The 27,747-nt window shown below is 44.6% G+C and overlaps 1 protein-coding gene across 2 annotated transcripts; it reads left to right on the top strand.

Moving 5' to 3' along the window:
* The first annotated feature begins 602 nt into the window (after positions 1–602).
* Positions 603–27,436, top strand: LOC122944016 (dynein light chain Tctex-type 5-B-like). Of its 2 annotated transcripts, none has more exons than XM_044302214.1 (5): positions 603–798; positions 4,423–4,537; positions 10,995–11,144; positions 12,644–12,718; positions 26,133–27,436. In XM_044302214.1, exons 2-5 carry the CDS (start codon positions 4,436–4,438, stop codon positions 26,478–26,480), a joined length of 675 nt encoding a protein of 224 aa, XP_044158149.1. In that variant the 5' UTR covers positions 603–798; positions 4,423–4,435; the 3' UTR covers positions 26,481–27,436. The 2 variants fall into 2 exon arrangements, with proteins under 2 accessions (XP_044158149.1, XP_044158150.1); XM_044302215.1 differs by having other exon boundaries at positions 603–824.
* Positions 27,437–27,747: the final 311 nt, after the last annotated feature.

Here is a 27,747-nt window from a genome sequence, read left to right as displayed (position 1 = left end):
GCATATTGCGGACCAGCTGTTTGCGGGCCACAATACGGGCACGGCCGCGTGCATGAGGCCTTACATGGTTTTTGGTACTGAACCTGGCTTCTTCAGCTTCCCACGCCGCCCACAAAAACGCCACTTTTGTGGGCATCATGGGAACGCAACAAACCGGAACGGAATGCATTCTGGTGCACTTTGTTGCGGTTTGTTCAGTTTTGTCCCCGTTGACAATGAATGAGGACAAAACTGAAGTGTTGTGCTGCGGTTTTCAGAGCCAGTGCCAGATCTCAAAACCGGACAGCACAACGCAGATGTGACAGTAGACTAACACAGTGGAGAGGACTCCTGTGCGCCTGCACAGCAGTCCTGACAATGGAGCTCTGAGCGCTAACAGCGGGGAACTAGGGGCGGAAGGAAAATAAAATCCTATCTACAGTACTCCTCATGTATTACTGCAGTTAATAGCGGTGACAGATTCCCTTTAACTGTCTGGAACGGTCCCAGGAATTCAGTAACCCTTTCATCTCCAGCAGTGGTTGGCCCTCAGCACCTATTCATCACTCTCTTTCTCTATGTATCCACAGCTCGCTGCTATGTTGTTATGTTTGCAGATTCGGCAGAAGAATGAAGTTGCCAAAATAAAGAGTAATTGATAGCGAGTCGAGAGAGAGCGTTGGAAACCTGTGTGTAAACATAGCCGCGTATTATACAGGAGGCGTCCAGCCTGCTTCACCTCCGGATCAGATGCTGGAAGGGGCTCATCTATAAGGCACAGCGGCAAGCAACAGGGGGACTGACGGGGGCTGCAGCCTGGTAAAACCCGCTCCGAATATATACCTGTAATTACTGAAGACGCTTTGGTAAAACCTTTGAGTGCAGAACACAGTCGGTGACGCGTATCATTATAACGAGGGTGCTAAGATATAGGGAAATACTGAGTGTCTGAATAATTTTAGATTACATTACTGCTATTACCCCTTTTTTAGTTGTTGCTTTTTTTTTTTTTTACATTTTTTTTTTTTTTACTCCCTGCATTCCCAGAGCATAACTTTTTTTTTTACATTTATATAGCCATAGGTGGACTTTTTTTTTTCTTTTTTGCAGGACAAGTTGTACTTTCTACTGGCACAATTTAATATTCCATAAGATGTGGTGGGAAGCTGCAAAAATAATTCTAAATGGGGTGGAATTGGGGGAAAGCGAGGTGAAGCGATTCTGCCATTGTTTTATGGGCTTTGTTTTTACGGCGGGTTCGGGGCAATTACAGTGACACCAAATTTATATATTTTTGGTTATGTTGTACTACTTTAAAGGGAACCTGTCACCGGGATTTTGTGTATAGAGCTGAGGCCATGGGTTGCTACATGGCCAATAGCACATCCGCAATACCCAGTCCCCATAGCTCTGTGTGCTTTTATTGTGTAAATAAACCTGATTTGATACATATGCAAATTAACCTGAGATGAGTCCTGTCCCTGACTCATCTCACATACAGGACTCATCTCAGGTTAATTTGCATATGTATCAAATCGGTTTTTTTTTTACACAACCGATGTCCTCAGCTCTATACCCAAAATCCAGATGACAGGTTTCCTTTAAAAGAAAAAATGTAAAAAACTGAAACAAAATGTTTTTTTTTTTGCATTTTGTCACATTTCTTTTTCATATTTCTGTCTATGGATTGTGAGGGCTAATTTTTTGCAGATCAATCTGTAGTTTTAATTGACCATTACCATTTTGGGTTATGCATGACTTTTTGATCACATTTTATTCAACACTTTTTGGGAGGTGAAGCAACTCAACTTAAAAAAAAAAATGCGATTCAGCCTTTTTTAGTTTTTTTTCCCCCATTACCATTCAGGATAAGTACTTTTAGATTTTAATAGTTAGTAAATTTTTGGATGTGTAGATACCTATTATGCTGTTGTTTTTTATTATTATTTGTAAAAGGGGTGTGATTTAAAAAAAATTATTTGTAAAAAAGGTTTTAACTTTTCAGTCCCCCTAGGATTACTGGATTGCTTATACCATAGACTGCAATGGTGTACTATTGCAGTCTGTTGTAAAATCGCAGTGTTCCTATTAAGCCCTGCCTGAGATGCTTCACAAGGCTCAGGCTGTCATGGCAACCAATCAGCTCCTGCCATCTTGTTGCGGGGAAGCTGTCCACTCACTGGGAGCATCCCTCTGCAGATAAATGACCGCCTAGATAACTGCCACCATAAAATATTAGGGGTTGAATTACCTTGATGAGAGTTATTTCTTCGATCATGGACTCCGGTGTTGGTGTCTGTTATATAAAACATCAGGCACCCACAAGCTATGGCGCCCACTCAGCTCCTGAGTAGGCACCATCTTTAAAGACCCTACAACATGTTGAGGTGAGGGTGCTAGCTGGTACTATCTATCTATCTATCTTATGTAGTACATTTTGTAATTCTATGGTCAAGGGAAAGGTTAGACTCCTATTATAAAGGTATAATTGTAAAGTATGGAGGAATTGTTCCAGTTCTATCATTTATATAATGCCTGTGTGAATTGTTTTATACAGAGGTTATGTTAGGTCCAGAACAGAGACCAGTTGTGGCAGCTAATTAATGACTAGGCCTTTCATACTGATAATACTGTATTCATATGTATAGAGGTTGAAATGTATATGTTGGCTAATGGACAGCATGGTGGAACTCCACTGGACATTTGAATTGGTCTTGCCCTTTTCGTTATGGCACTGGAGTGTGATACAACCCCAGATGCCATGATTGGTGGGGAAGCACACAGGTTGGTCCGTTGCAGCATGAGAGAACATAGGTGTAGGAAGACATAGCTCCCCACACGGGCCAGTGAAAGGGCAGATGCCACAGCCTGGGAGGATATTGTGATGGAGTCGGCAGCTGGTGCTACGGGCGCTCTGTCTGTTCGACCAGTTTCTAGGGTGGTCTGAGTGCCAACACCAGCCACACAGTGACTGGAGGAGGCAGCGCTGAGACCCAGGGCCACTGGCTATCACACAACCCTGCCATATAAAATATTTAAAAAAAAAACAGCCCCATGCTCAACGTTTGACATGGTGTTCTGCTACTACTTTCTTCTCCAATCATGCCTGGGATGATTGTGGCAAAGGGGGAGATTTATCAACCCCCATGTGCCAGAATACCGGTATAAAAAGTTGTAGGTTCACAACTTTTTAATTACCATTCGCGCAAAAATTAGAACATGTCTTTTCATGGGGTGGTAGGAGAAAGCCGCCTCTGGTGGTGGCTTATCTCCTGGAAGAAGAAAAGGATTGAGCAGTAAGTTCAAATCACTCAGTCCATTTGACCCCCAACATCATCTTTTGAGGGAGAGTAAAGGATCACCCCATTCACATTAAACTGTTGACCAGCCCCACCCAAAACCTCCTTACGTAGTACTGTCGTCTCTCCCTTTCCACAGTGCTCCAGTCCCAACATGGCTGGTGATGGAGGGGCACATGACCAGACCCATCATCAGTGGCCTCCATTAAAAATCACAGCTTGTGGCACTGTGCATTTAGCTTGTTATACATGCTGTCCTCAGTGTCCTTCTATCAAGGCTGCTGATTGAAGAGTCTGGTCATGTGCCGTTCCATCAGTGGTCATGTTGGGACCAGAACACTGTGTAAACGGGGAGAAGACAGTACTACATAATGGGATTTTCGGCAGGACTGGTCAGCAGTTTAACATGCATGGCAGGAACTCTTTACTCACCCTCAACAGATCATGTTAGGGGTAAAAAGGGAACACAGCACCTTTGTAGAAATTGGAAGAAAGTGGCCAGTTATCTTTATTTTCAGATCCTTAAGTCAAAAAGTTGTCCAAGGCTGTTGAGTTCCAACACAATACCACAAAGGGGTTGTCCAGGATTTTGATATTTATGGCCTATCCCCAGGATAGGCCATTAATATCTGATCGCCGGTGGTCTGACAACTCCACTGTTGTTTTGCTGTAGCTCCAGCCAGAACGTAGCTCCATCCATTATGTAGTGGACGGAGCTGGTTACTTCAGTGCGGATCCAATTCACTTCACAGGGAGCAGCTACCAGTTCCGTCCACTACACCAAAGGATGGAGTTGTGTGGTTCCTGAGTAGACATTTAATATTAAAATCCTGGATAACCCCTGGATCCCCACCAAACATTGGCTACCCCAAGGGCAGACCATCAATTTCAAAGTCCCAGAGAACTGATTTATTTTTTCTGCAAAATCAGCAGAATATGTAATTTAGCATCTTTTTAGAGTTCATATACAGCATTGCTGTAGCCATGTGTATGAAGCTCTGGGCTTCACATCGGACCAACCTTCAGCATAGTCCCTTTTTGTAAAAAAAAAAATTCCTTTAAGATTTCTTTACCTAATAACCCTTCTTAACAATATTTCAGTGGAAGAAAAGTATAAACTGAAATCTTATTGCTTTGTATTTAGATCCTCTACAATTATGGACACCACAACTGACAGCAAGCGACTCGGAGCAGTGAAGCTATCTCGTGTAACTTTCCGAGCCACGAATCGGGATAGTGACCCTTCAGCTTTGAAAACTGTAAGAACATTGTGTGTACATCACCATGAATTGGGATGGTTAGGAGGTTCACGTCGTAGTCACTAGACTTCACAGAAGGGTTGTCTCACTACTATAGTATATAGATGTCATAGAGGGACGTCTTTTGCTTAGGACCCCTTTATAAGCCACAGTAAAGAACTAATACCAATGGGTCACTCACGCTATGGAGGAGTATGGCTGGTGGAGATTATTCCTGGCTCTTACCGAGAACAACAGTGATCAGATGATCTTTTGGCCACTTTCTTTTCTAAAAAGAGGTTTTCGAGGTTAGGAAATTCTATGAATAGAACTTGTCACCTCCCCTGACATGTCTGTTTTACTGACTACCTGCATTCCCCTTGTAATAACCATTCTGGAACATCTATTCTTATGACTCTGTGCTGTACCATTCCTTTAATATTCCTACTAGAAGTTACAGTATGAATGAATTACTAGTAGTTTGCATTGAAGGATTGAAGGTCCAGCTGGGTGTTTTCAGTAGTTGGGGGGGGGGGGGGGAGGGACACATCCCCAACTGGTAACCCCCAGTTGGACCTTTTATTGTGGACTGCTGGCAATTCATTCATAAACTTCTAGCAGGAATGACAGAGGAATGGCATACCATAGAGCTGTAACAATAGATGCTCCAGAATGTGTCTTGCTTGGGAATGCAAGCAGTTACGGACATGTCAGGAGAGGGGACAGGTCCTCTTTAAAACCATACTCAACCTATAGGCCAGTGGTGGCGAATCTATGGCACGGGTGCCAGAGGGGGCACTCAGAGCCCTCTCTGTGGGCATCCGCACCCTGGAAAAAGTCTATGGTTTTCCAATATGTCTAAGACGTTTCCTGCCATTCATCAGCGCAGGGCGCACTATGGACAGCACAGGCAGCTCATTGAATGTAGGCAATTATAGCTAAATGATAAAGTACATGGAATATATACTATATTGGCCTCTAGTATTCAGGTTAAATTGCCGTGTTGGCACTTTCCGATAAATAAGTGGGTTTTGGGTTGCAGTTTGGGCACTTAGTCTCTAAAAGGTTCACCATCACTACCATAGGCTCTCCTGAAGACCCAATCTTCAATATCCATTTATCTTTTCCTATACCGGAGCCACACTATGTGAAGCCAAGAGGTTGTCTAGTTTGTGGTGACTGTCTCACGTGTTCTGTAGCTTGGACTGCTTATGACCATCCTCTATGATCTAAGGCTAGTTTCACACTAGCGGCAAGGAACTCCAGCAGGCTGTGAACAGCCTGTCGGATCCGTGCTGCCGCTAGTGCACGCGTGCCCCCGGACTACCGCTCTGGCCCAATTGACTATAATAGGGGAGGGCCGGAGTTCCGGCAGCAGCACGGCAAACATGCCGAGAGGCTGCCGGAATAAAACTACAACATGTTGGAACTCCGGGCGCCCCCATTTTAGTCAATAGGGCAGGAGCGGTAGTCCGGGGGCACGCGTGCACCAGCGGCAGCACGGATCTGACAGGCTGTTCACCTGCCGGAGTTCCTTGCCGCTAGTGTGAAAGTACCCTAAGAGTCACATTCAGTACAGTTCACACCGCAAAAGACAAGATTGCTGTGGGTGCATTGTATAACGTCACAATGTTTTGCGACTATTGATATGGAGTTGATTCGTAAGGGGAGGGGGGACTCGCTACATTGAGTCCTAACTGGTCAAACCTTTTTATACCGTGACACTAAAATGTGTTTTTTGAGTCCTGCAAAACAAACCAGGCTCAAGTCTATAGAGTGAAATTCCTTGTCATCGAGCCTCTTCCAAGAAGGCAAACAATAAGTAGTTAGCTTATCTTTTCTATGTTTAATAGATGTCAAATGCAAGGTCACCGCTACTGCTGCTGTAAGTGACTTATGGTCACTAAGTAATAAGGTTGTTAGCTTTTAATGACTTAATTAGTTTTGCATCATGAAGCTTTATTTACACAGGCCGATACTCAGGACAAAGATCAGGAACGTATTGTTGGTTGCACCCCTTCTGGTTCTTGAAAGGCCTGCACACGCACGTCCTAGTCTACCAGCCTATGATTAACCTTCCCAGGATATTTAGATATTTAAGGCTTCTGCCCCTGTGGGAAGGTGCCTGAACAATAGGAACTCTAGCGTGCTTGTTCCTGCAAAGGTGCACTATTTTCCATTCTGATTTCCCTTGCCCAACATCTGCTTGTTTACCGGATTTGAACCTCTGCCTGACCTGACCTTTGGCCTGTTAACTGGAACAAACTCTGCATTCTCTGAACTGTGCTTATCCAATGGGCACAGTTTTGCCTGTGCCCTTTGGTGCCACGCATTGGTGTCTTTTGACCTGCCTGGGTCAGCAGAGACTACTCCAAGAAGTAGTGGTTCACCTGCAGTGGAGACCAGATCCCTGTATATGGGTGAAGACCGGGGGACCACTTAGAAAATGCACTTAGGAGTAACCCTAAGCCAAATCCGTTCAGTGGCACAGTGGATTCACACCCACTGCATTACAGGAAGTCAATTCAGTACATGTTTTTCCTTGGATTTTTACAGGGCAATTATTGGGAGGGGTCTGAACAATCGTTCTTTCTCTGCACTCACCCTTAGTTCACTGGTAAGATTGGTCTTTACAGATTCAGAGCTGAAATTAGGTAATCAGCTTCACTGAGATATTATATTACAGCTGATGCCCATAAAAAATATAGACCGTGAAGGAGGAAAGGGGATAAGTGCAAAATAAGACGGAGGCACAGACACACATAGAGGCACTGCTGCTGCTTCTAGTAAGTGTTTTACTGTCTTACCTCAATGCTGGATTCACAGCAACACAGCTCAGAGCTACAGGAGCAGGATCTCATGTTTTCTGTGTGATGTGGAAAATTAGAAATAGGCCTGCAGAGGTGAAACTATTGAGAAATGCATGATACAATCAGGGGTCAACTGGGAACTTAAAGTGGCCCTGAAAAAAAACAAAGACAAAAGTGGCCTGCCTGTTGTAGGTGGGACCAAATAGACAGAAGCTGGGGTAACACACGTAGGCATGGTCAGCAATACCATAGTGCGGTACAAAATACTATCCCAGCACAACCAGTACTATAGTATAGCACAAAATACCTCCCCGGAAGCTGCCCTTCTGTGGTGGCCGTCTATAGCTGCCATGTTCCGTCCTCCTCTTGCAATTGTCCCTAATTAAGATATGGAGGTGAAAGATGTGGGCCACAGCAACAAGCAAGCCCTACCTCTAGCATGCTGCCTGGACTTCCCATAGTAATGACCCTTATAGTGCCCTCTGTAGTATACTATCCAAGTGACCAAGGAGAAAATAATAAAATATCGGAGTCCCATTCCAAGTCACTGTCTTTGGTGCAGGCCTCTTCCAGTCTGTGACCTGTGTCCCTGTGCCATTTGTACACCGCCTTATATAGTGGCCTATGAGGGTGAACAGCAGGACAAGGAGCCACGGGCCCCCACGCAGAATTCAACTACTGTATGTGACCATTTCAAGGACAGTGATACAACTCAATTCAGGTGGGCACCTGCAGGACAGATACACACACTTCTCTCAAAAAGTTAGGGATATTTGGCGTGTGGCTGAAATCTCATGATGAACCTAAAATGCACTCTAACCTCTACAGGTGAACTTAATGTGACCTGCTATCAGCCTTTCTGCTGACTGAGGCGAAAACTAAAACGGCGCCCCCCCCCCTAATTTCTTAACCTAACCCCTTTGCCACAATGGAAGCGCTAATTGCCCATGGCCCTTCCGCTGCCCCCCTCTTTGCCCCTACCTGGTGCTGCCTGAGGTGACTGCCTCACCTGGCCTCATTGGTGGTGCACCCCTGCCTGCTATAAACTTTTGAATGCACGTGTCCAACTGTTCAGTGTTTCAGTACTTCTTGTACAACTTGCTGTTCTCTAACAAGGAGCTTAACGGCAAAATTCACAACAGGTGGTTAATCCATGAATCGCCCAATAAATTTCCTGGTTCAATTAGAATTGGTATTTAAACAGTCCTCCTCATCATGCTGTTCAGATTTAGACATCATGAGACCAAGACGACACCTAACAATTGATCAACAGTACCTGGTCATTGTGAGACTTTAAGCAGGATGTTCTCAGATGGAAGTGGCCACTGAGCTTAGAGTGTCATCAGCAGGTTAAAACAGATATACAGAGAGACTGGAGAGTCACAGAAAGGCACAGAAGTGGACGTCCTTTGGCCACATCCCACAATGGTGGGAGGCCAGACGAATCGCGGTTTAGCGCAAAACGGCTGTCACCTGTAGCTGAGTGAGTGCCCACACCAGCGACCATGTTTTAAAGGTGACTAAACGAACTGCAAAAGAATCCAGTGAGTGCCGCGAGTTTATTTCTTCCTTACACCACATGTGAATATAGTCTATAATGCTGAGCACCGCCTGGGAATCACACGATGAGCGCATTAACCCCATGTGAACCCCATAAAGAGGCAGCAGTGCCGACCCCAGACTATTTCTAAATATTACAACCACACTGATGACCGCTTCATTGAGAACAATGCCCTGCGGAACCGGATGATGAATGCCACACAACTCCAGGCACATTTAAGGGAGGTGAGAGGCACATAAGTGTGATCTGCGTGCTAGACGACCTGCAAGGGTACCTGACCACACCACCAGGCACAGCCTCAGGTGTCATCGTCTTGCATTGGCCAGGCAACATCTACGCTGGACGAGGGACCAGTGGACCTCAGTGCTGTTCACAGATGAAAGTCGATTCACGCGGAGCAGAAATGATGGTCACAAACAAAAGTCAAGGAGAGCGCTAGGAGAAGTCAAGGAGAGCGCTACGCATCAGCCACTGTTGTCCCCAGACGAGACTTTGGTGGTGGTGGTGTTACAGTGTGGGCAGGTGTGTCTAGTCAATACAGAACTGCCCTACACTTTGTGAATAGTACAGTGACAAGGCCATACTACGTGAATAACATCATTAATCCAGTCATTGCGCCTCTGCAGGAACAACACAGGCCTAATGTCATCTTCATGGATGACAATGGCCAGCTCATCGAGGTTGCATCATTAGGGAACGGCTGCTGGAGACTGGGGGACCTCAAATGGAGTGACCTGCACGTTCTCCAGACCTGAATCCCATTGAAAACCTACGGAATCAGCTGTGTAGAGGCTCGTAACTCTGTACTCCAGAACCTCAATGACCTGAGGGCCGCCCTTCAAGAAGAGTGGGATGCCTCAGCAGACAGTAAGGCCCCTTGCAGATGAGCGTATGCAGATTAGGTCCGGATGCGTTCAGTGAAAAAGTCATTCAGTTTTGTCTGCGATCGTGTTGTTTTTGAAGCGCGGGTGCAATGCGATTTAATGCATTTAGCACGCGCATGATAAAAAACGGAATGTTTACAAACAACATCTCTTAGCAACCATCAGTGAAAAACGCATTGCATCGGCACTTGCTTGCGGATGCGATTTTCACGTAGCTCCATTCACCTCTATGGGGCCAGCGTTGCGTGAAAATCGCAGAATATAGAACATGCTGCAATTTTCACGCAACGCACAAGTGATGCGTGAAAACCAAGGCACATGTACACAGACACATTAAAATGAATAGGTTCCGGATTCCGTGCGGGCGCAATGCGTTCGCATCACGCATTGCACCCACGCGGAATACTTGCTCGTGTAAAAGGGGCCTAAGGGTCCATTCAGACGTCCGTGGTGTGTTGCGGATCCGCAACACACCCGGCCTGCACCCCCTATAGAAATGCCTATTCTTGTCCGCAGCTGAGAACAAGAATAGGACATGTTCTATCTTTTGCGGAGCTGAGGACCGGAAGTGCTGTCAGCATCCATTCCGTCCCCATAGAGAATGAATGGGTCCGCATCCGTTCCGCAAAATTGCGGAACGGATGCGGACCCATTTGCGGACGTGTGAAAGGGGCCTTAGTCGACTTGTGAACAGGAGACGTCGTGGTCAAGCTGTAATTGATCCTCAAGGCCACATGACAAGTTACTGACACACTGACATTTTTGTGGGGGGGTATACCCAGCACTGGTGTCGGCTTTTGTTTCAATAAATTGAAAATGAGGAAATCACCATTACTGCTTCTACGTAAATGCCCTACTTTCATGATATCACTGTACCCTGATCTTTTTACATTTTCCATAAATTTCACCCGAAAGCCAAATATCCCTAACTTTTTGTGAGTAGAGTAAGTGTTAACGCTGAGGGCATCAGATTATTCTGTACCCGGCCACCAGCAGCAAGGAGGGCTTGGGTGGCCTCCTGGGCACGGGCCCACTGAAACATTTCCCTGTAGGGTCTATGGCCAGTCCACCGCTGGGTTCAAGTCATATAATGGCCAGATATCACTAAATGCACATTTATGAAGACACAGGAGCAGCTCAGAACTTTACCTTGTGAGGCAGGAATAGAGCACTATCCGAATGCTGGTTAATGAATCAGTGACTCATCAGTAATTTGATTTAAGCCCACAGCTGCCCAAAGCTCCAGGGGAACCTCAAATGTGAAGCCTCCGCCAAGTGAAGGATCCTTAAAACCTACAGACACAAAAAAACCTACACAGTCCATCAGTCTGTCCGGCCTTCTGGCAGCTCAACGGATGACAATGAGACTTAAGGTAAAAAAAGTCAGCACTATACTGTATAGGAATAATGGAAATATTTTTAATTGTCTTTTCTGGTAAGATAAGAACTTTGGATAGATAGATAGATAGATAAATTAGATTAGGTAGATTAGAAAGATATTGAATAGATAAATTAGATAGATAGATAAAATTTGGGGTTAATAAAATAACTTTAAAAAATGTTTTCGAGACTGCTGCCTTCTTCTCCTTTGGACTGGCACCTCCTTTCTTTAGATAGACAGATATTAGGGAAGGAGGAAGATACTGTACATAGACAGATATGACAAGGGTAAGGCGACTTTCACACTAACGTTTTTGCTGGATCCGGTAAGCTCAGCAAAAACTCTTCCGTTACTTATAATACAACCGTCTGCGTTATGAACGGATCCGGTTGTATTATCTGTAACATAGCCAAGACGGATCCGTCATGAACTCCATTGAAAGTCAATGGGGGACGGATCCGTTTTCTATTGTCAGAGAAAACGGATCCGTCCCTATTGACTTGCATTGTGGGTCATGACGGATCCATTTTGCTCCGCATCCCAGGACGGAAAGCAAACCGCAGCATGCTGCGGTTTGCTCTCTGGAATGAGAACGGAACGGAATGCATTTTGGAGCGCTCCGTTCTGATCAGTTACGTTTTGTCCCCATTGACCATGAATGGGGACAAAACGGAAGCGGTTTTTTTTACGGTATTGAGACCCTATGACGGATCTAAATACTGTAAAATATTAACGCTAGTGTGAAAGTAGCCTAAAGCTAGGGCTACACGGAGACATGTGTCGTGCGGCATTCATGTCGCACCGATGTCACGAGACAATAACTGTAATGATAGTCTCGGCTGTCGCACAGCATCACCAAAAATCCGTCCAAGTTGGATTTTTGTGAGACTGTGGCGTCACAGTCACAGCATAGCACCATAGACTATCATTACAGTAAATGTTGTGCGACACAATTTAGTTGTACCCCTTTTGTCACCGTCTAGTCCTAGCCTAAAAGTGTGACGACTTAATGCAATGAAAGTAGACTAAAAGCTGCAATCGCTGAGCGCATGATACAGATGTGCCTTCTATGTCACTCCAGAGCAACATTCACAATTCTGCAGGCTTCAGAGAATCTCCCACTGTTTCAATGCCTGCATAAATCTTGCTCTGGCAATCCGCCTTTTGCATTGTAGAAAGAATTAATCTAAATGTTCCACTGCAATGCAGGAGCTTGGTTAAGTCATGAGGGTTGTCTGTCAACAGACTCGCTGACTGTTTCCAACCCTATCCAGCAGAATTACGCATGCAGCTCTGAAGTACAATACATAATTTAAGTTAGGATCTTTACAAGGTAGGTAATGCAGTGTGTTTACATAGTGACTCAACTTGTTGGACAGATTAATTCTATGGCAGTAAAAAAACTTTTTTTTTGGCTAATATATTCCTCTGGTCATCATATAGACTGTATAATTGCAATAATGACAAAATTACTTCTCAAAACTATTTCAGAATCAAGTAGTTTTAAGGAGGAAGGCCAGAGCTCGAACCCCAAACCGCAAGCCCATCACCATCATCAATGAACAGGTAAGGCCTTTGAATTGAGGGATCCATATTTTTTTTGTTTATCAGAATTTTATTTGGTCGTAATAAAAACATGTTTGGTCATTTCTCTATTGGAATCTATAGGCTGTACAGGTAGTGACATGAGTACAAATAGTATTCTGTCTGTAGACAACTGCCTACATAGCCTGATCATAGCTGCCAGACTAATATGAAGTTATGTCAAGCTCATTTTATTTTCAGATTTTTTATTTTATTTTATTTCCTGGACAAGATTATCGGGGCAGCCATCTTGCCTGAGCTGTTCTTAACAGCATTTAGAGACATGCTTTATGGCAGCTACATGGGCCACTGACACAATGGTCAGGAGAGGAGTTCTTCGACTTCTATGGGAGAGTTTTTTTAGGCATGCTCTGTGACCTATGTAGATGTGAGGAGGGAGTAGATAAGTTGTGATATCACCTATTGTGAATGGTGGATCCAGAGGTGATATCTGTCATTCTAATCCTGCCTATAATGATAGGGAGATGACTGCTGAAAAGTGATCTGTACAAACCAAAAAGAAAACTGGAGGATTTTTTTTTTTTTTATACAGACAGCAGTGGCTTACTAAGGGGGGGAGGCGATCCGCCCCAGGTGCCGGCTCTCAGGGGGTGCCAGAAGCAATGAGCGCTTCTATCACTACAGATGGGAGCGCTCATTGCTGGAGCTGGGTCCTGTCACTCACCGTTCAGCTCCCCGCGCTCCTCCCCTCCTTCAGGCCGGCGGCGCACAGAATGGTAAAGCAGGAAGACTTCTCCCAGCTCCACCATTCAGCCTGCAGAATGGAAAGGTGTGCTCGTCTCTCTCAATTCACCCCAATATCTCTGACACGCACACCTCGCCATTCATTCTCCGACTGGATGCAGCACCTGCCACACCAGGCAGAATGGGGGTCGGGGAAGTCCTGGTAAAAACAAAAAAACACAGGGAACTTGTTCATAGTCAAACATGGGTCCCCTCCATGGTATGGGCCCAAAATAAGGCCAGAAGCATCTAAATAATGAGCAGTGAAAAAAGGGCACCACATTGCTAAATATTCAATAGATACAAAGCGCATAAAATGATATCGACAATGAAAAGCATACAATCAATAAACCACTAGTGAATGCAATAAAGGCAATGCCCAAGGACTCAGCTCAGCTGTCAATCACAGCTAGTTATCTTGGATCCGAAAATCGATTTGCTCAAAACTTCGTTTTAATGCTGCACGGAGACCCGTCGCGCGACATTTTGTCTCAACAACTTTTATAATGATAGGCTATGGTGTCGCACTGCGACATGTGACATGCTGATGGATTTTTCTGCAACTGTCGCGTCGCAGCATGTCACATATCGCAGTGCAACATTACAGACTATGATTATAAAAATTGTCGTGCGACATCATGTAGCAGTGTAGTTGTGCCCTATGTGTCGTGCGACACATGTCGTCGTGTAGCCCTAGCCTGAAGCTGATCTCCAGCAGTGAAGAAAAATTATTTCTATATGTTATGGAAACCCGGAGTAAAACTTTGTGTATGTGGAGCCTGCGAGCTTCTATTGGCTGATAAGGGTCATGTGACCGTGTGTATGGCAGTTGGGATATGAAGAGAAAGACTTGCAGGCTTGTATTGGCTAATGCAGAGAGCTGAGACCCCCACAAGATTTCTTTCCAGGTAGCAAGGGATGTGTATACCAAGTATCGTTTAAATCGGTAGTTGCGTTTTTGAGTGATCGCGGAACATACACGCATATATACGTCCTTCTTTATATACAAGAGAAACTCGAAAAATTTGAATATCGTGCAAAAGTCCATTTATTTCAGTAATGCAAATTAAAAGGAATTGCATTAATGCAGCTTAAAATTAGAATTTTGTGAAAGGGTTCGATATTTTAGGCTCAAAGTATTTGGTCAGCTAATTAATCCATACCCCCTGAGCAAAGGGGACCTCAAAACTGTGGCTTTGGGGCTTCATAAGCTGTAAGCCATAATCATCCAAATTATAACAAATAAAGGCCTGAAATATCTCGCTTTGCATGTAATGAGTCTCATATGTTAGTTTCACCTTTTAAGTTGCATTACTGAAATAAATGAACTTTGCACAATATTCGAATTTTTCGAGTTTCACCTGTACATAGAAAGATTGCAACATGACGACAAATAATGGTCACCCGCATTCCATAAAGCAAGGAGTGCCCAGTGTTTGCCCTGCATACAAATGCAGCATTAGATGGCGTTAGCGGTGAAGTGTGTTTGCACGAGAAGTGCACATGACACAGAACAATGGTGTACGCAGTAGCAACCTCTTCCTTATACAATGCACATAATAGGCCGGCGATTAAGAAGTAAGTGCTTTCAAAACTGCAATGTAACACTGACACATAGTTAAAAATGTCTGACCACTAAGTAACTTCACAGAGTTCCGCCATCATTCCTGACAACACGATTATGTCACAGCCCTGTATGTCTTAGGCTACTTTAACACTTGCGGCAGAGGATTCCGGCAGGCAGTTCCGTCGCCTGCCGGATCCATCAAAACGCAGGCAAACTGATGGCATTTGTCAGACGGATCAGGATCCTGATCCGTATGACAAACGCATTGAAATGCCGGATCCGTCTCTCCGGTGTCATCCGGAAAAACACATCCGGCATTTAGTTTTTTCACATTTTTTGCGGTCTGAGCATGCGCAGACCGCAATGCCAGATCCGTTTTGCCGGAACACTCGGGGCCGGATCCGGCATTAATGCATGTCAATGGGAAAAAATGGCAAGTGTTCTGAAATTTTGGACGGAGATAAAACTGTAGCATGCTGCGGTATTATCTCCGTCCTGAAAAGGCAAAAAGACTGAACTAAAGACATCCTGATGCATCCTGAGCGGATTGCTCTCCATTCAGAAAGCATTAGGATAAAACTAATCAGTTATTTTCCGGTATTGAGCCTCTAGGACGGAACTCTATTGCGGAAAAGGAACAACGCTAGTGTGAAAGTGCCCTTACTCAAGAATTAAATAATTCATGATAAGCAGTGTCCACCTCTGAGCACTATTTGTCAAAAATGTTGTGCTGATTAATTTGACATTTTTTTTTAGAAAGCTCAACATGCCCCGTATAGCAATATAGTCAAAGGGTAACTGTCATATTTTTTTTATTTGCTAGTTTATTAGAGCTAGGCATGTATACCCGAGTTTGTCTGTCAATGATTGCCAAAAGATCTATAATTACCTTATAGTTGTGTTCAAAATAATAGCAGTCAGACATCACTAACCTGATCAATCACTGTTTTTGGTAGAAATGATATTTCTACATGGCAAATAATTTACTAGCAGGTGTAATAGAAATCCAACAGACCCAACAGACGTGACATGCATGCTGCTGATTCTCTGTAATTCAATCACTAATTGAAAGAGGCATGTTCAAAATAATAGCAGTGTGGAGTTCAATGAGGGAGGCCATTCATTCTTTGAAAAACAGGTGGTAATTATTGTCCTTGTTTAAGGAAGGAAGGCAGCAAATGTTGTACATGCTGGTTACAGATCATTTCTCTCTGAAATTCTGAGAAAAATGGGTCGTTTCAGACATTGTTCAGAAGAACAGCGTGCCTTGATTAAAAAGTTGATTGGAGAGGGGAAAACATATAAAGAAGTGCAGAAAATGATAGGCTGCTCAGCTAAAATGATCGCAAATGCTTTAAAATGGCAACCAAAACCTGAAAAACGTGGACGAAAGCGAAAAAACTACCATTCGAATGGATAGAATAGCCAAAATGGCAAGGACTCGGCCAACAATCAGCTCCAGGAAGATCAAAGAAGGTGTAAAGTTACCTGTGAGGACTGTTACAATTAGAAGACGCCTATGTGAAGCCAAGCTATCTGCAAGAAGCCCCCTAAAAAGCCCTACTGTTGATAAAAAGACATGTGCTGAAGAGGTTACAATGTGCCAAAGAGAACATTGACGGCCTAAAGAGACATTGTGTGGACTGATGAAAGTAAGATTGTTCTTTTTGGGTCTAGTGGCCGGAGACAGTTTGTCAGACGACCCCCAAACACTGAATACAAGCCACAATGCACTGTGAAGACAAGCATTGTGATATGAGGATGTGTCTCATACTACGGTGTTGGGCCTATTTATCGCAGACCAGGGATCATGGATCAGTCTGAATACATCAGAATACTTGAAGAGGTCATGCTGCCTTATGCTGAAGAGGAAATGGGTGTTCCAACAAGACAGCGACCCCAAACACACCAGTAAACGTGCAACATCTCGGTTCCAGACCAACAAGATTGACGTTATGGAGCGGTCGGCCCAATCCCCGGATCTTAATCCAATAGAAAACTTGTGGGGTGACACCAAAAATGCAGTTTCTGAGGAAAAAACAAGAAATAGAGAAGAACTGTGCAATGTAGTCCAATCATCCTGGGCTGGAGAACCTGTTCACAGGGGCCAGAAGGTGGTGACTCCGAGCGACACAGACGTCCAGCAGTTCTCAGAAACAGCGGTTATACAACTGAATATTAGTGATTCAAAGGAAAGCAAAATCTTCAAACATTTTTCAGTTTATATAGTGAATGTTTGAGTTTGTAAAGAAGAATACAAACACTGCTATTTTTTTGAACAGTCTAATATCCACTTTTCTTCAATTTCTTTAGAGGAACAACAGAAATTTGATATATTTTTCTTCATGTTTTGATTTGGAATAGAATGTGTAGTGTTCCCAATGCATTTGTGTGGATGGAAATAAAAGCTATTAGAAGGATTTTGAGCTTTATTCACTTTTTTAAACACACTGCTATTATTTTGAACGCAACTGTATAATAACAGCTTTCTTTAATGTCCCCTGTCCCTTTCCACTGGTCCCTTGAAAGATCATTACTATGGCTTGTCTGTCTTCCCTTTAGTGTAAACAGAAGACAGAGGGGCGGTCCTCTACACCAGTGTTTCCCAACCAGTGTGCCTCCAGCTGTTACAAAACTACAACTCCCAGCTTTTCCGCACAGCCAAATGCTGTCTGGGCATGCTGGGAGTTGTAGTTTTGCAACAGCTGGAGGTACACTGGTTGGGAAACACTGCATGCCTGCATTAAGCTTCGGAGGCGTGCCTCTCAGTAAGGCTACTTTCACACTTGCGTTTGGTGCGGATCCGTCATGGATCTGCACAGACGGATCCGTTCAGATAATACAACCGCATGCATCTGTTCAGAACAGATCCGTTTGTAATATCTTTAACATAGCCAAGACGGATTTGTCTTGAACACCATAGAAAGTCAATGGGGGACGGATCCATTTTCTATTGTGCCAGATTGTGTCAGTGAAAACGGATCCGTCCCCATTGACTTGCATTGTGTGTCAGGACGGATCCGTTTGGCTCAATTTCGTCAGACGGACACCAAAACGCTGCAAGCAGCGTTATGGTGTCCGCCTCCAAAGCGGAATGGAGACGGAACGGAGGCAAACTGATGCATTCTGAGCGGATCATTTTCAATTCAGAATGCATTAGGGCAAAACTGATCCGTTTTGGACCGCTTATGAGAGCCCTGAACGGATCTAACAAACGGAAACCAAAACGCCAGTGTGAAAGTAGCCTAATCCAATCTGATTGGCTGGCAGGGAGCTGCTGGCTAAGGGTACTTTCACACTTGCGTTTTTCTTTTCCGGCATAGAGTTCCGTCACAGGGGCTCTATACCGGAAAATAACTGGTCAGTTTTATCCCCATGCATTCTGAATGGAGAGTAATCCGTTCAGGATGCATCAGGATGTCTTCAGTTCAGTCGTTTTGACTGATCAGGCAAAAGAGAAAACTGCAGCATGCTACGGTTTTCTCTCCGGCGGAAAAAAACTGAAGACTTGCCTGAACGCCGGATCCGGCATTTTTTCCCATAGGAATGTATTAGCGCCGGATCCGGCATTCAGAATACCGGATCCGTCGTTCCGGCATGCGCATGCGCAGATCGGTAAAAATAAGAAAAAAAGATACAAGACGGATCCGTCTGTCCGCATGACAAGCGGAGAGACGGATCCGTCCTTGCAATGCATTTGTGAGACAGATCCGCATCCGTCTCACAAATGCTTTCAGTCAGCGGCAGATCGGCGGGCAGTTCCGACGACGGAACTGCCCGCCGGATCACACTGCCGCAAGTGTGAAAGTAGCCTAAACCAAGTGTGTATGGGAAGTGAGGGAAGGCAGTTTTGGCCTCAGAGAACTGAAGCCAAACTCATCTTGAGAAAATCCTCATATTTTATGGGTTAAAACAATGGTATGTGATGAAACTAAAGATTGCTCTATGCATAATGCTGCAGCAGCAGTAACATATGCTAAAATTTTTATTATTATAATTTTTTTTACGAAAACATGACAGTTGCACTTTAAATGATAAGATTTGCTCTGCCTGAAGCCACCACTAGAGATTACTGCATATTGAATTATTAAAGGGGTTGTGTCACAAAACATATTCTACATTTTTTAAACCAGCACCTGGATATGAATACTTTTGTAATTGACTAATTAAAACAGTGAGTTATTTAATAGAATATATCTGTATAGCGCCACCTGCTGTTCGTTCTTTTCCTTATTTTTTTTTGTCCATCTCTCTTGAGTTGGTCGCACACGCTCAGTTTAAATCTTCAACTGCCACCAGCCATATTTTCTGTTAGAAGCTGTGGCAATTACAGGGAGGAAGCTGCAGCAGAAAGGACATGGCCCCTGAGCGGCCAGGCTGACGATAATCTAGCTGAGCAATTGGAAAAGTGAATGAGGAGATCTCTGGATCCATGTGAGGTACAGGGCTGGTTCTGCTATATGATGTCTGACTTTCATTTTTTTTACACTAATCATAGCATAACCTCTTTAACCACTTCAGCCCCGCTAGGTGAAACCCCCTTCATGACCAGAGCACTTTTTACACTTCGGCACTACACTACTTTCACCGTTTATCGCTCGGTCATGCAACTTACCATACAAATGAATTTTACCTCCTTTTCTTCTCACTAATAGAGCTTTCATTTGGTGGTATTTCATTGCTGCTGGCATTTTTACTTTTTTTGTTATTAATCAAAATGTAACGATTTTTTTGCAAAAAAATGACATTTTTCACTTTCAGCTGTAAAATTTTGCAAAAAAAACGACATCCATATATAAATTTTTCGCCAAATTTATTGTTCTACATGTCTTTGATAAAAAAAAAATGTTTGGGCAAAAAAAAATGGTTTGGGTAAAAGTTATAGCATTTACAAACTATAGTACAAAAATGTGAATTTCCGCTTTTTGAAACAGCTCTGACTTTCTGAGCACCTGTCATGATTCCTGAGGTTCTACAATGCCCAAACAGTAGAAAAACCCCACAAATGACCCCATTTCGGAAAGTAGACACCCTAAGGTATTCGCTGATGGGCATAGTGAGTTCATAGAACTTTTTATTTTTTGTCACAAGTTAGCGGAAAATGATGATGATTTTATTTTTTTTATTTTTTCTTACAAAGTCTCATATTCCACTAACTTGCGACAAAAAATTAAAAATTCTAGGAACTCGCCATGCCCCTCACGGAATACCTTGGGGTGTCTTCTTTCCAAAATGGGGTCACTTGTGGCGTAGTTATACTGCCCTGGCAATTTAGGGGCCCTAATGTGTGAGAAGAACTTTGCAATCAAAATCTGTAAAAAATGACCGGTGAAATCCGAAAGGTGCACTTTGGAATATGTGCCCCTTTGCCTACCTTGGCAGCAAAAAAGTGTCACACATCTGGTATCGCCGTACTCAGGAGAAGTTGGGGAATGTGTTTTGGGGTGTCATTTTACATATACCCATGCTGGGTGAGAAAAATATCTTGGTCAAATGCCAACTTTGTATAAAAAAATGGGAAAAGTTGTCTTTTGCCAAGATATTTCTCTCATCCAGCATGGGTATATGTAAAATGACACCCCAAAACACATTCCCCAACTTCTCCTGAGTACGGCGATACCAGATGTGTCACACTTTTTTGCTGCCAAGGTGGGCAAAGGGGCACATATTCCAAAGTGCACCTTTCAGATTTTGCAGGCCATTTTTTACACATTTTGATTGCAAGGTACTTCTCACACATTTGGGCCCCTAAATTGCCAGGGCAGTATAACTACGCCACAAGTGACCCCATTTTGGAAAGAAGACACCCCCAAGGTATTCCGTGAGGGGCACTGCGAGTTCCTAGAATTTTTTATTTTTTGTCACAAGTTAGCGGAAAATGATGATTTATTTTTTTTTCTCTATTTTCCTTACAAAGTCTCATATTCCACTAACTTGCGACAAAAAATAAAAAATTCTAGGAACTCGCCATGCCCCTCACGGAATACCTTGGGGTGTCTTCTTTCCAAAATGGGGTCACTTGTGGCGTAGTTATACTGCCCTGGCAATTTAGGGGCCCATATGTGTGAGAAGAACTTTGCAATCAAAATCTGTAAAAAATGACCGGTGAAATCCGAAAGGTGCACTTTGGAATATGCGCCCCTTTGCCCACCTTGGCATCAAAAAAGTGTCACACATCTGGTATCGCCGTACTCAGGAGAAGTTGGGGAATGTGTTTTGGGGTGTCATTTTACATATACCCATGCTGGGTGAGAGAAATATCTTGGCAAAAGACAACTTTTCCCATTTTTTTATACAAAGTTGGCATTTGACCAAGATATTTTTCTCACCCAGCATGGGTATATGTAAAATGACACCCCAAAACACATTCCCCAACTTCTCCTGAGTACGGCGATACCAGATGTGTCACACTTTTTTGCAGCCTAGATGCGCAAAGGGGCCCAAATTCCTTTTAGGAGGGCATTTTTAGACATTTGGATCCCAGACTTCTTCTCACGCTTTAGGGCCCCTAAAAAGCCAGGGCAGTATAAATACCCCACATGTGACCCCACTTTGGAAAGAAGACACCCCAAGGTATCCAATGAGGGGCCTGGCAAGTTCATAGAATTTTTATTTTTTTTGCATAAGTTAGCGGAAATTGATTATTATTTTTTTTTTCTCACAAAGTCTCACTTTCCGCTAACTTAGGACAAAAATTTAAATCTTTCATGGACTCAATATGCCCCTCAGCAAATACCTTGGGGTGTCTTCTTTCCAAAATGGGGTCAGTTGTGGGGTGTTTGTACTGCCCTGGCATTTGAGGGTCTCCGCAATCATTACATGTATGGCCAGCATTAGGAGTTTCTGCTATTCTCCTTATATTGAGCATACAGGTAATGAGATTTTTTTTTCCGTTCAGCCTCTGGGCTGAAAGAAAAAAATGAACGGCACAGATTTCTTCATTCGCATCGATCAATGTGGATGAAAAAATCTCTGCCAAAAAAAAAAAATGGAGTGGAAAGGCGTCTGCCAGGACATAGGAGCTCCGCCCTACATCCATACCCACTTAGCTCGTATGCCCTGGCAAACCAGATTTCTCCATTCACATCAATCGATGTGGATGAATAAATCATTGCCGGGATTTATTTTTTATTTTTTTATATATATACAAAGTGCTTGCCAAAGCATAGGAACGCCGCCTCCTCCTCAGCTCGTATGCATCGGCAAACGTATCTGTTACTGCAGAGGAGAAAATCTCGTCTTGCAGCGCCGCATACACCGACTTGCGTGTAATCTGACAGCAGCGCAATGCTTCTGTCAGAATGCACATCGGTGCTGCAGCTGGTCGATCGGTTGGTCCATCTGGAAGGTAAAAAGACAAAAAAAAAAAAAAAAAAAAAACCAGGCCGCAACGCAATAATTTTATTAACTTTGCAACAGAACATGTAACTTAAACTTTTTGAACTGAACATTAACGTGTTTGCTTACTGGTGTGTTTTTTTTTTTTTTTTTTTTTTTTTTTTTTTTTTTTTTTACCTTTATAGAACAAACCTCTCCTTCCCCATAGGTCAATGTGCAAAGCGCAAATCGCCCAAAGATGTGGCGAAGTGCGTTATGCACTTTGTCCCATGTGAAAGGAGACGTTTGCAGCAGCAGTGAGTGAATGGGCCCTAATAGCCCTGTGTGCCTGTCCTGGTGAGATGATCCCTATGCTAATAGTGTACCTGTGAGTGGTACTTCCGGAAACACTCTCCAAAGCATAGGGCAGGGTGGTCCGGACAGTCAGGACAGAAATAGCGGGTGTCACGCCTTATTCCACTCCTGCTACAGACACGACATCTTTTTCGGGGTGACTGTTGGGTTGAGGTACCAGGAACGACATTGGGGAAATGTCGCTCGTGTAGACGGCTAACTACACTGGTGGTTGGGGCCACGGAACCTCCTGGATACAGGAGGTTCTCGATGATCTCTTCCTGAAATTTGAGGAAGGATCCAGTTCTCCCAGCCTTACTGTAGAGAACAAAACTATTGTACAGAGCCAATTGAATTAAATATACAGACACCTTCTTATACCAGCGTCTGGTGCGTCGGGAAACTAAATACGGAGACACCATCTGGTCATTGAAGTCGACCCCTCCCATGTGGAGGTTATAGTCGTGGACTGAGAGGGGCTTTTCAATGACACGGGTTGCTCGCTCAATTAGTATTGTCGTGTCTGCGTGAATGGAGGAGAGCATGTAAACGTCACGCTTGTCTCTCCATTTCACCGCGAGCAGTTCTTCGTTACACAGTGCGGCCCTCTGCCCCCTTGCAAGACGGGTGCTAACGAGCCGTTGGGGGAAGCCCGCGCGACACCACAGGCGCCAATCCGTTCTAGAAACAAATGCCTAAAGAGGGCCACACTTGTGTAAAAATTGTCCACATAAAGATGGTACCCCTTGCCGAATAAGGGTGACACCAAGTCCCAAACTGTCTTCCCACTGCTCCCCAGGTAGTCAGGGCAACCGACCGGCTCCAGGGTCTGATCTTTTCCCTCATAGACCCGAAATTTGTGGGTATAGCCTGTGGCCCTTTCACAGAGCTTATACAATTTGACCCCATACCGGGCGCGCTTGCTTGGGATGTATTGTTTGAAGCCAAGGCGCCCGGTAAAATGTATCAGGGACTCGTCTATGCAGATGTTTTGCTCTGGGGTATAAATATCTGCAAATTTCTGGTTGAAATGGTCTATGAGGGGCCGAATTTTGTGGAGCCGGTCAAAAGCAGGGTGGCCCCTGGGACGGGAGGCGGTGTTGTCACTAAAGTGCAGGAACCGCAGGATGGCCTCAAAACGTGCCCTGGACATGGCAGCAGAGAACATGGGCATGTGATGAATCGGGTTCGTGGACCAATATGACCGCAATTCATGCTTTTTTGTCAGGCCCATGTTGAGGAGGAGGCCCAGAAAAGTTTTAATTTCGGAAACTTGGACTGGTTTCCACCGGAAAGGCTGGGCATAAAAGCTTCCCGGGTTAGCGGTGATAAATTGTGTGGCATACCTGTTTGTTTCGGCCACAACTATGTCTAAAAGCTCCGCAGTCAAGAACAGCTCAAAAAATCCCAGGGCCGAACCGATCTGAGCCGTCTCAACCCGAACTCCAGACTGGGCAGTGAAAGGGAAAACTACAGGTGCGGCTGAAGTTGGGGACTGCCAATCAGGGTTTGCCAGCACCTCTGGGATTCTAGGGGCTCTACGGGCACGTCTTTGCGGTGGCTGCGACGGGGTCACTACTGCACGTGCCACCGTACCAGCTTCAACTGCCCTTCTGGTGCTCGCTACTTCACCAGGTTGTACGGCAGTGCTGGTACTAGGTCCAGGGAGGGCTGGGCTGCTGGTGTATGCCTCACCACGTAATCCGACAGCACCAGCCCCACTCTGCTGCTCTTGAAGCGGATCCTGCGCAACCTGCGGTCTAGCGACACGGGGCCGGGTACGCCTGGTGGTATCAGGGACCTCAGCCTCCTCGTCCGAACTTTGGGTCAGAGAGCCACTGCTTTCTACAGGTTCGTATTCTGACCCGCTGGATTCATCAGATGAGGGTTCCCATTCCTCATCCGACTGGGTCAGAAGCCTGTAGGCCTCTTCAGAGGAATACCCCCTGTTAGACATGTGGGCAACTAAATTTAGGGGTATTCCCTGAGACTACCCAAGAAAAAAAAAGCAAGCCTGTCTTACAAAGGGGAGGCTAGCGAAGTACCGGAGGCCGCTGCGGTTGATAAAAAATATCAAAACTGATTTTTTTATCGCCGCAGTGCGTGTAAAGTGAATGTGCAGTGATCAAAAAAAAAATTTTTTTTGTCACTGCGGTGGGGCGGGTGTGGGCGAACGCACGTGTGGGCGACCGATCAGGCCTGATCGGGCAAACACTGCGTTTTGGGTGGAGGGCGAACTAAAGTGACACTAATACAATTATAGATCTGACCGTGATCAGTTTTGATCACTTCCAGATACTATAAAAGTACAAATGCTGATTAGCGATACGCTAATCAGCGAATAACGGACTGCGGTGCGGTGGGCTGGGCGCTAACTGATCCCTAACTACCTAACCAAGGGACCTAAACTATACCTAAAACCTAACGGTCAATACCAGTGAAAAAAAAAAGTGACAGTTTGCACTGATCACTTTTTTCTTTTCACTTGTGATTGACAGGGGTGATCAAAGGGGTGATCAAAGGGTTAATTGGGGTTCAGGGGGGTGATCAGGGGCTATAGTGTAGTGTTTGGTGTACTCACTGTGAAGCCTGCTCCTCTGCTGGATCCAACCGACGAAAAGAACCAGCAGAGGAGCAGGCAGCCATATAACAGATCATATTTACAAATATGATCTGCTATCTGGCACTTTGATTGGCTTTTTTAAAAATCAGGTTGCTGACGAAATACTTCTCGATTAAATGCCGGCGCGAACTGCGCACGCGCGGGCGCATACTCGCGTCATCTCGCGTCTCGCGAGATGACGCGTATATGCGTGACTGTGCGCAGCGCTGCCACCTCCGGAACGCACATGTGCGTTAGGCGGTCCGGAGGTGGTTAAAGAGTTCAATGGGGAAGCCGTATGCAGAAAGCTCCTGTGCCCCCCCTGGTGGCTGCAGACAGAATTTAAGCATTTCCATCTTTGTATTAAAGAATGCAAGGGATGGGAAACAATCACATCAGTCCCATTAGGCATTTTCATAAGGAACCAATTACCCGCATAATTTTTGGAAGCACAAACTACATACAGGTGTGGCCTTAGATGGATTCAAACTTGGGCCCCCCGTGCCGTAAGGCAATAATGCGATGGCTCAGTGGTCCAGCACTGTGGTCCTGGCTTCAAATCTGACCAAGGGCAACACCAGCATGGAGTCTGCATCTTCTCCCTGTGTTTGCATGGTTTCCTTCCGGTGCTCCAGTTTTCTCCCACACTCCAAGAACATACACACAGGTTAGTATGAAATTTAGTTTGTGAAACCCCAATGGGGTCAGGGGCTGACATGGGTGATGACAATCTCTGTACGACGCTGTGGAATATGTAACTGCTATATCAATGAATAATTGAGCATTACCTTCTCTATGCTATTTCTAAATAGGTACCTGCTGGTTCTGCAAATCCCCCACAAAGGTTCCCATACTCCCTAGCAAAAGAACTCATCCAAGAATTTTTGACAGCAAAGCTAAGAAACGTAACATACGACCCAAGTACGTCGGCCGACCTCACCAAGAACTTGTGTGAGGACATCAAGAAAATGGTCCGCAGAGTCACACCGCCCCGATACAAGCTCATCTGCAACATGGCCATAGGGAGCAAGAACCGGGAGGACATTCTGATGACCAGTCAATGTCTGTGGGACTCGTACTCTGATAACGTCACCTCCTGCAGCTTCCAGAACTCTACCATGTTCTGCGTCGCCACGGTCTATGCAGTTTACTTTGAGTGAAGCCGTAATAGACTGTACATCTCATGACTCTGGTCCTTTCAAACATGACAGATAAATAATAGCTAAAGGGCCCTTTACATGGGCCGAGAATTGAAAAGATCATCGCTAATGAGTGTTCATAGTAACGCAGTGTAAAAGTACTGCCGATTACCCAAAGAACAAGCGAAACGCTCATTCATTGGATAATTGGATCATTAGTTCAGCACAAAAAAAACTTGTTTCCCTACAGCAGATCGTGCAGTGTAAACACGATCTGCTGACGGGAAACAACGAGTCTGTATCGGGAAGAGCGATGGCGTTAGCGATTGTTCCTCCAAATACTCTGGAGGAGATTGATTCTTTGTAAATGCGCCGGTCTCCTCTGCTAGCGATCAGCAGATTGTCGGGAAGGAACGCTTCCTCCCCAACAATCTGCTTGTACATCGCCCCGTGTAAAGGAACCTCTAGAAGCTACACAGATTAGTTGGAGAACCTTAATCCACCCTGCACATGAAAAATAATCCTGGAAGAATCCGGCACACTCGACCCAGTAAACCTCACAAGGAGTAGCAGATCAGTAGATAGTTTTGTATTCTTGAACAGGCTGGAATCCTGCAGATTATATTTTGGGTCATTTCAATTTTTTGTGGGTTGGTTTTATTCCAATTGTGGTAACAAGAGTGCATTTTGGATGTGTGACCCGGGCTGACCATCGGTTTAACTGACCTAAACTCACAGCACAATAGATCTCTATCTATCTACAGACAATAGGATAGCAAAAATGTAGGCAGCACTGCAGAAAATGTAGAAGACGGGTGCCAGGGGCTGTAGAAACAATCCCAGTTCCTGGAAATATAGTGCAAACATTCCACGGCACTGCAACAAGTAAAAGATATTCTGTGTTTATTCACCAAACTGCAACGTTTCGGTCTTCTCTCTGGAACCTTTCTCAAGCAGTAATACATAACTAAAGTGCATAGTGCATATAAATAGGGGAGCCAATTTACAACAATGATTCATGCAATTATGTGCAAATCATTACAAAATAGGGGGACTTTCACACTTGCGGCAGTGTGATCCGGCGGGCAGTTCCATCGTCAGAACTGCCCACCGGATCCGCCGCTGACTGAAAGCATTTGTGAGAAGGATCCGGATGCGGATCCGGTCTTACAAATGCATTGCAAGGATGGATCCGTCCTTTCCGTCCGGAAAAGAAAAACGCAAGTGTGAAAGTACCCTTACATAATTATATAGTGTATATAAAAAAATTCATCAATATACAGTTGCA

This window comes from Bufo gargarizans, chromosome 7, assembly GCF_014858855.1.
Source record: "Bufo gargarizans isolate SCDJY-AF-19 chromosome 7, ASM1485885v1, whole genome shotgun sequence".
NCBI lineage: Eukaryota > Metazoa > Chordata > Amphibia > Anura > Bufonidae > Bufo > Bufo gargarizans.
This window is presented reverse-complemented; position numbering and strand designations above follow the sequence as displayed.

Bases quoted from the DNA above. Each gene is read 5' to 3' on its own strand.
- LOC122944016 (XM_044302214.1), top strand. From the start codon at position 4,436: ATGGACACCACAACTGACAGCAAGCGACTCGGAGCAGTGAAGCTATCT. The intron at 4,538-10,994 runs GTAAGAACATTG...ATTTGATTTAAG, and splicing joins ACCCTTCAGCTTTGAAAACT to CCCACAGCTGCCCAAAGCTC. The intron at 11,145-12,643 runs GTAAAAAAAGTC...AAACTATTTCAG, and splicing joins GGATGACAATGAGACTTAAG to AATCAAGTAGTTTTAAGGAG.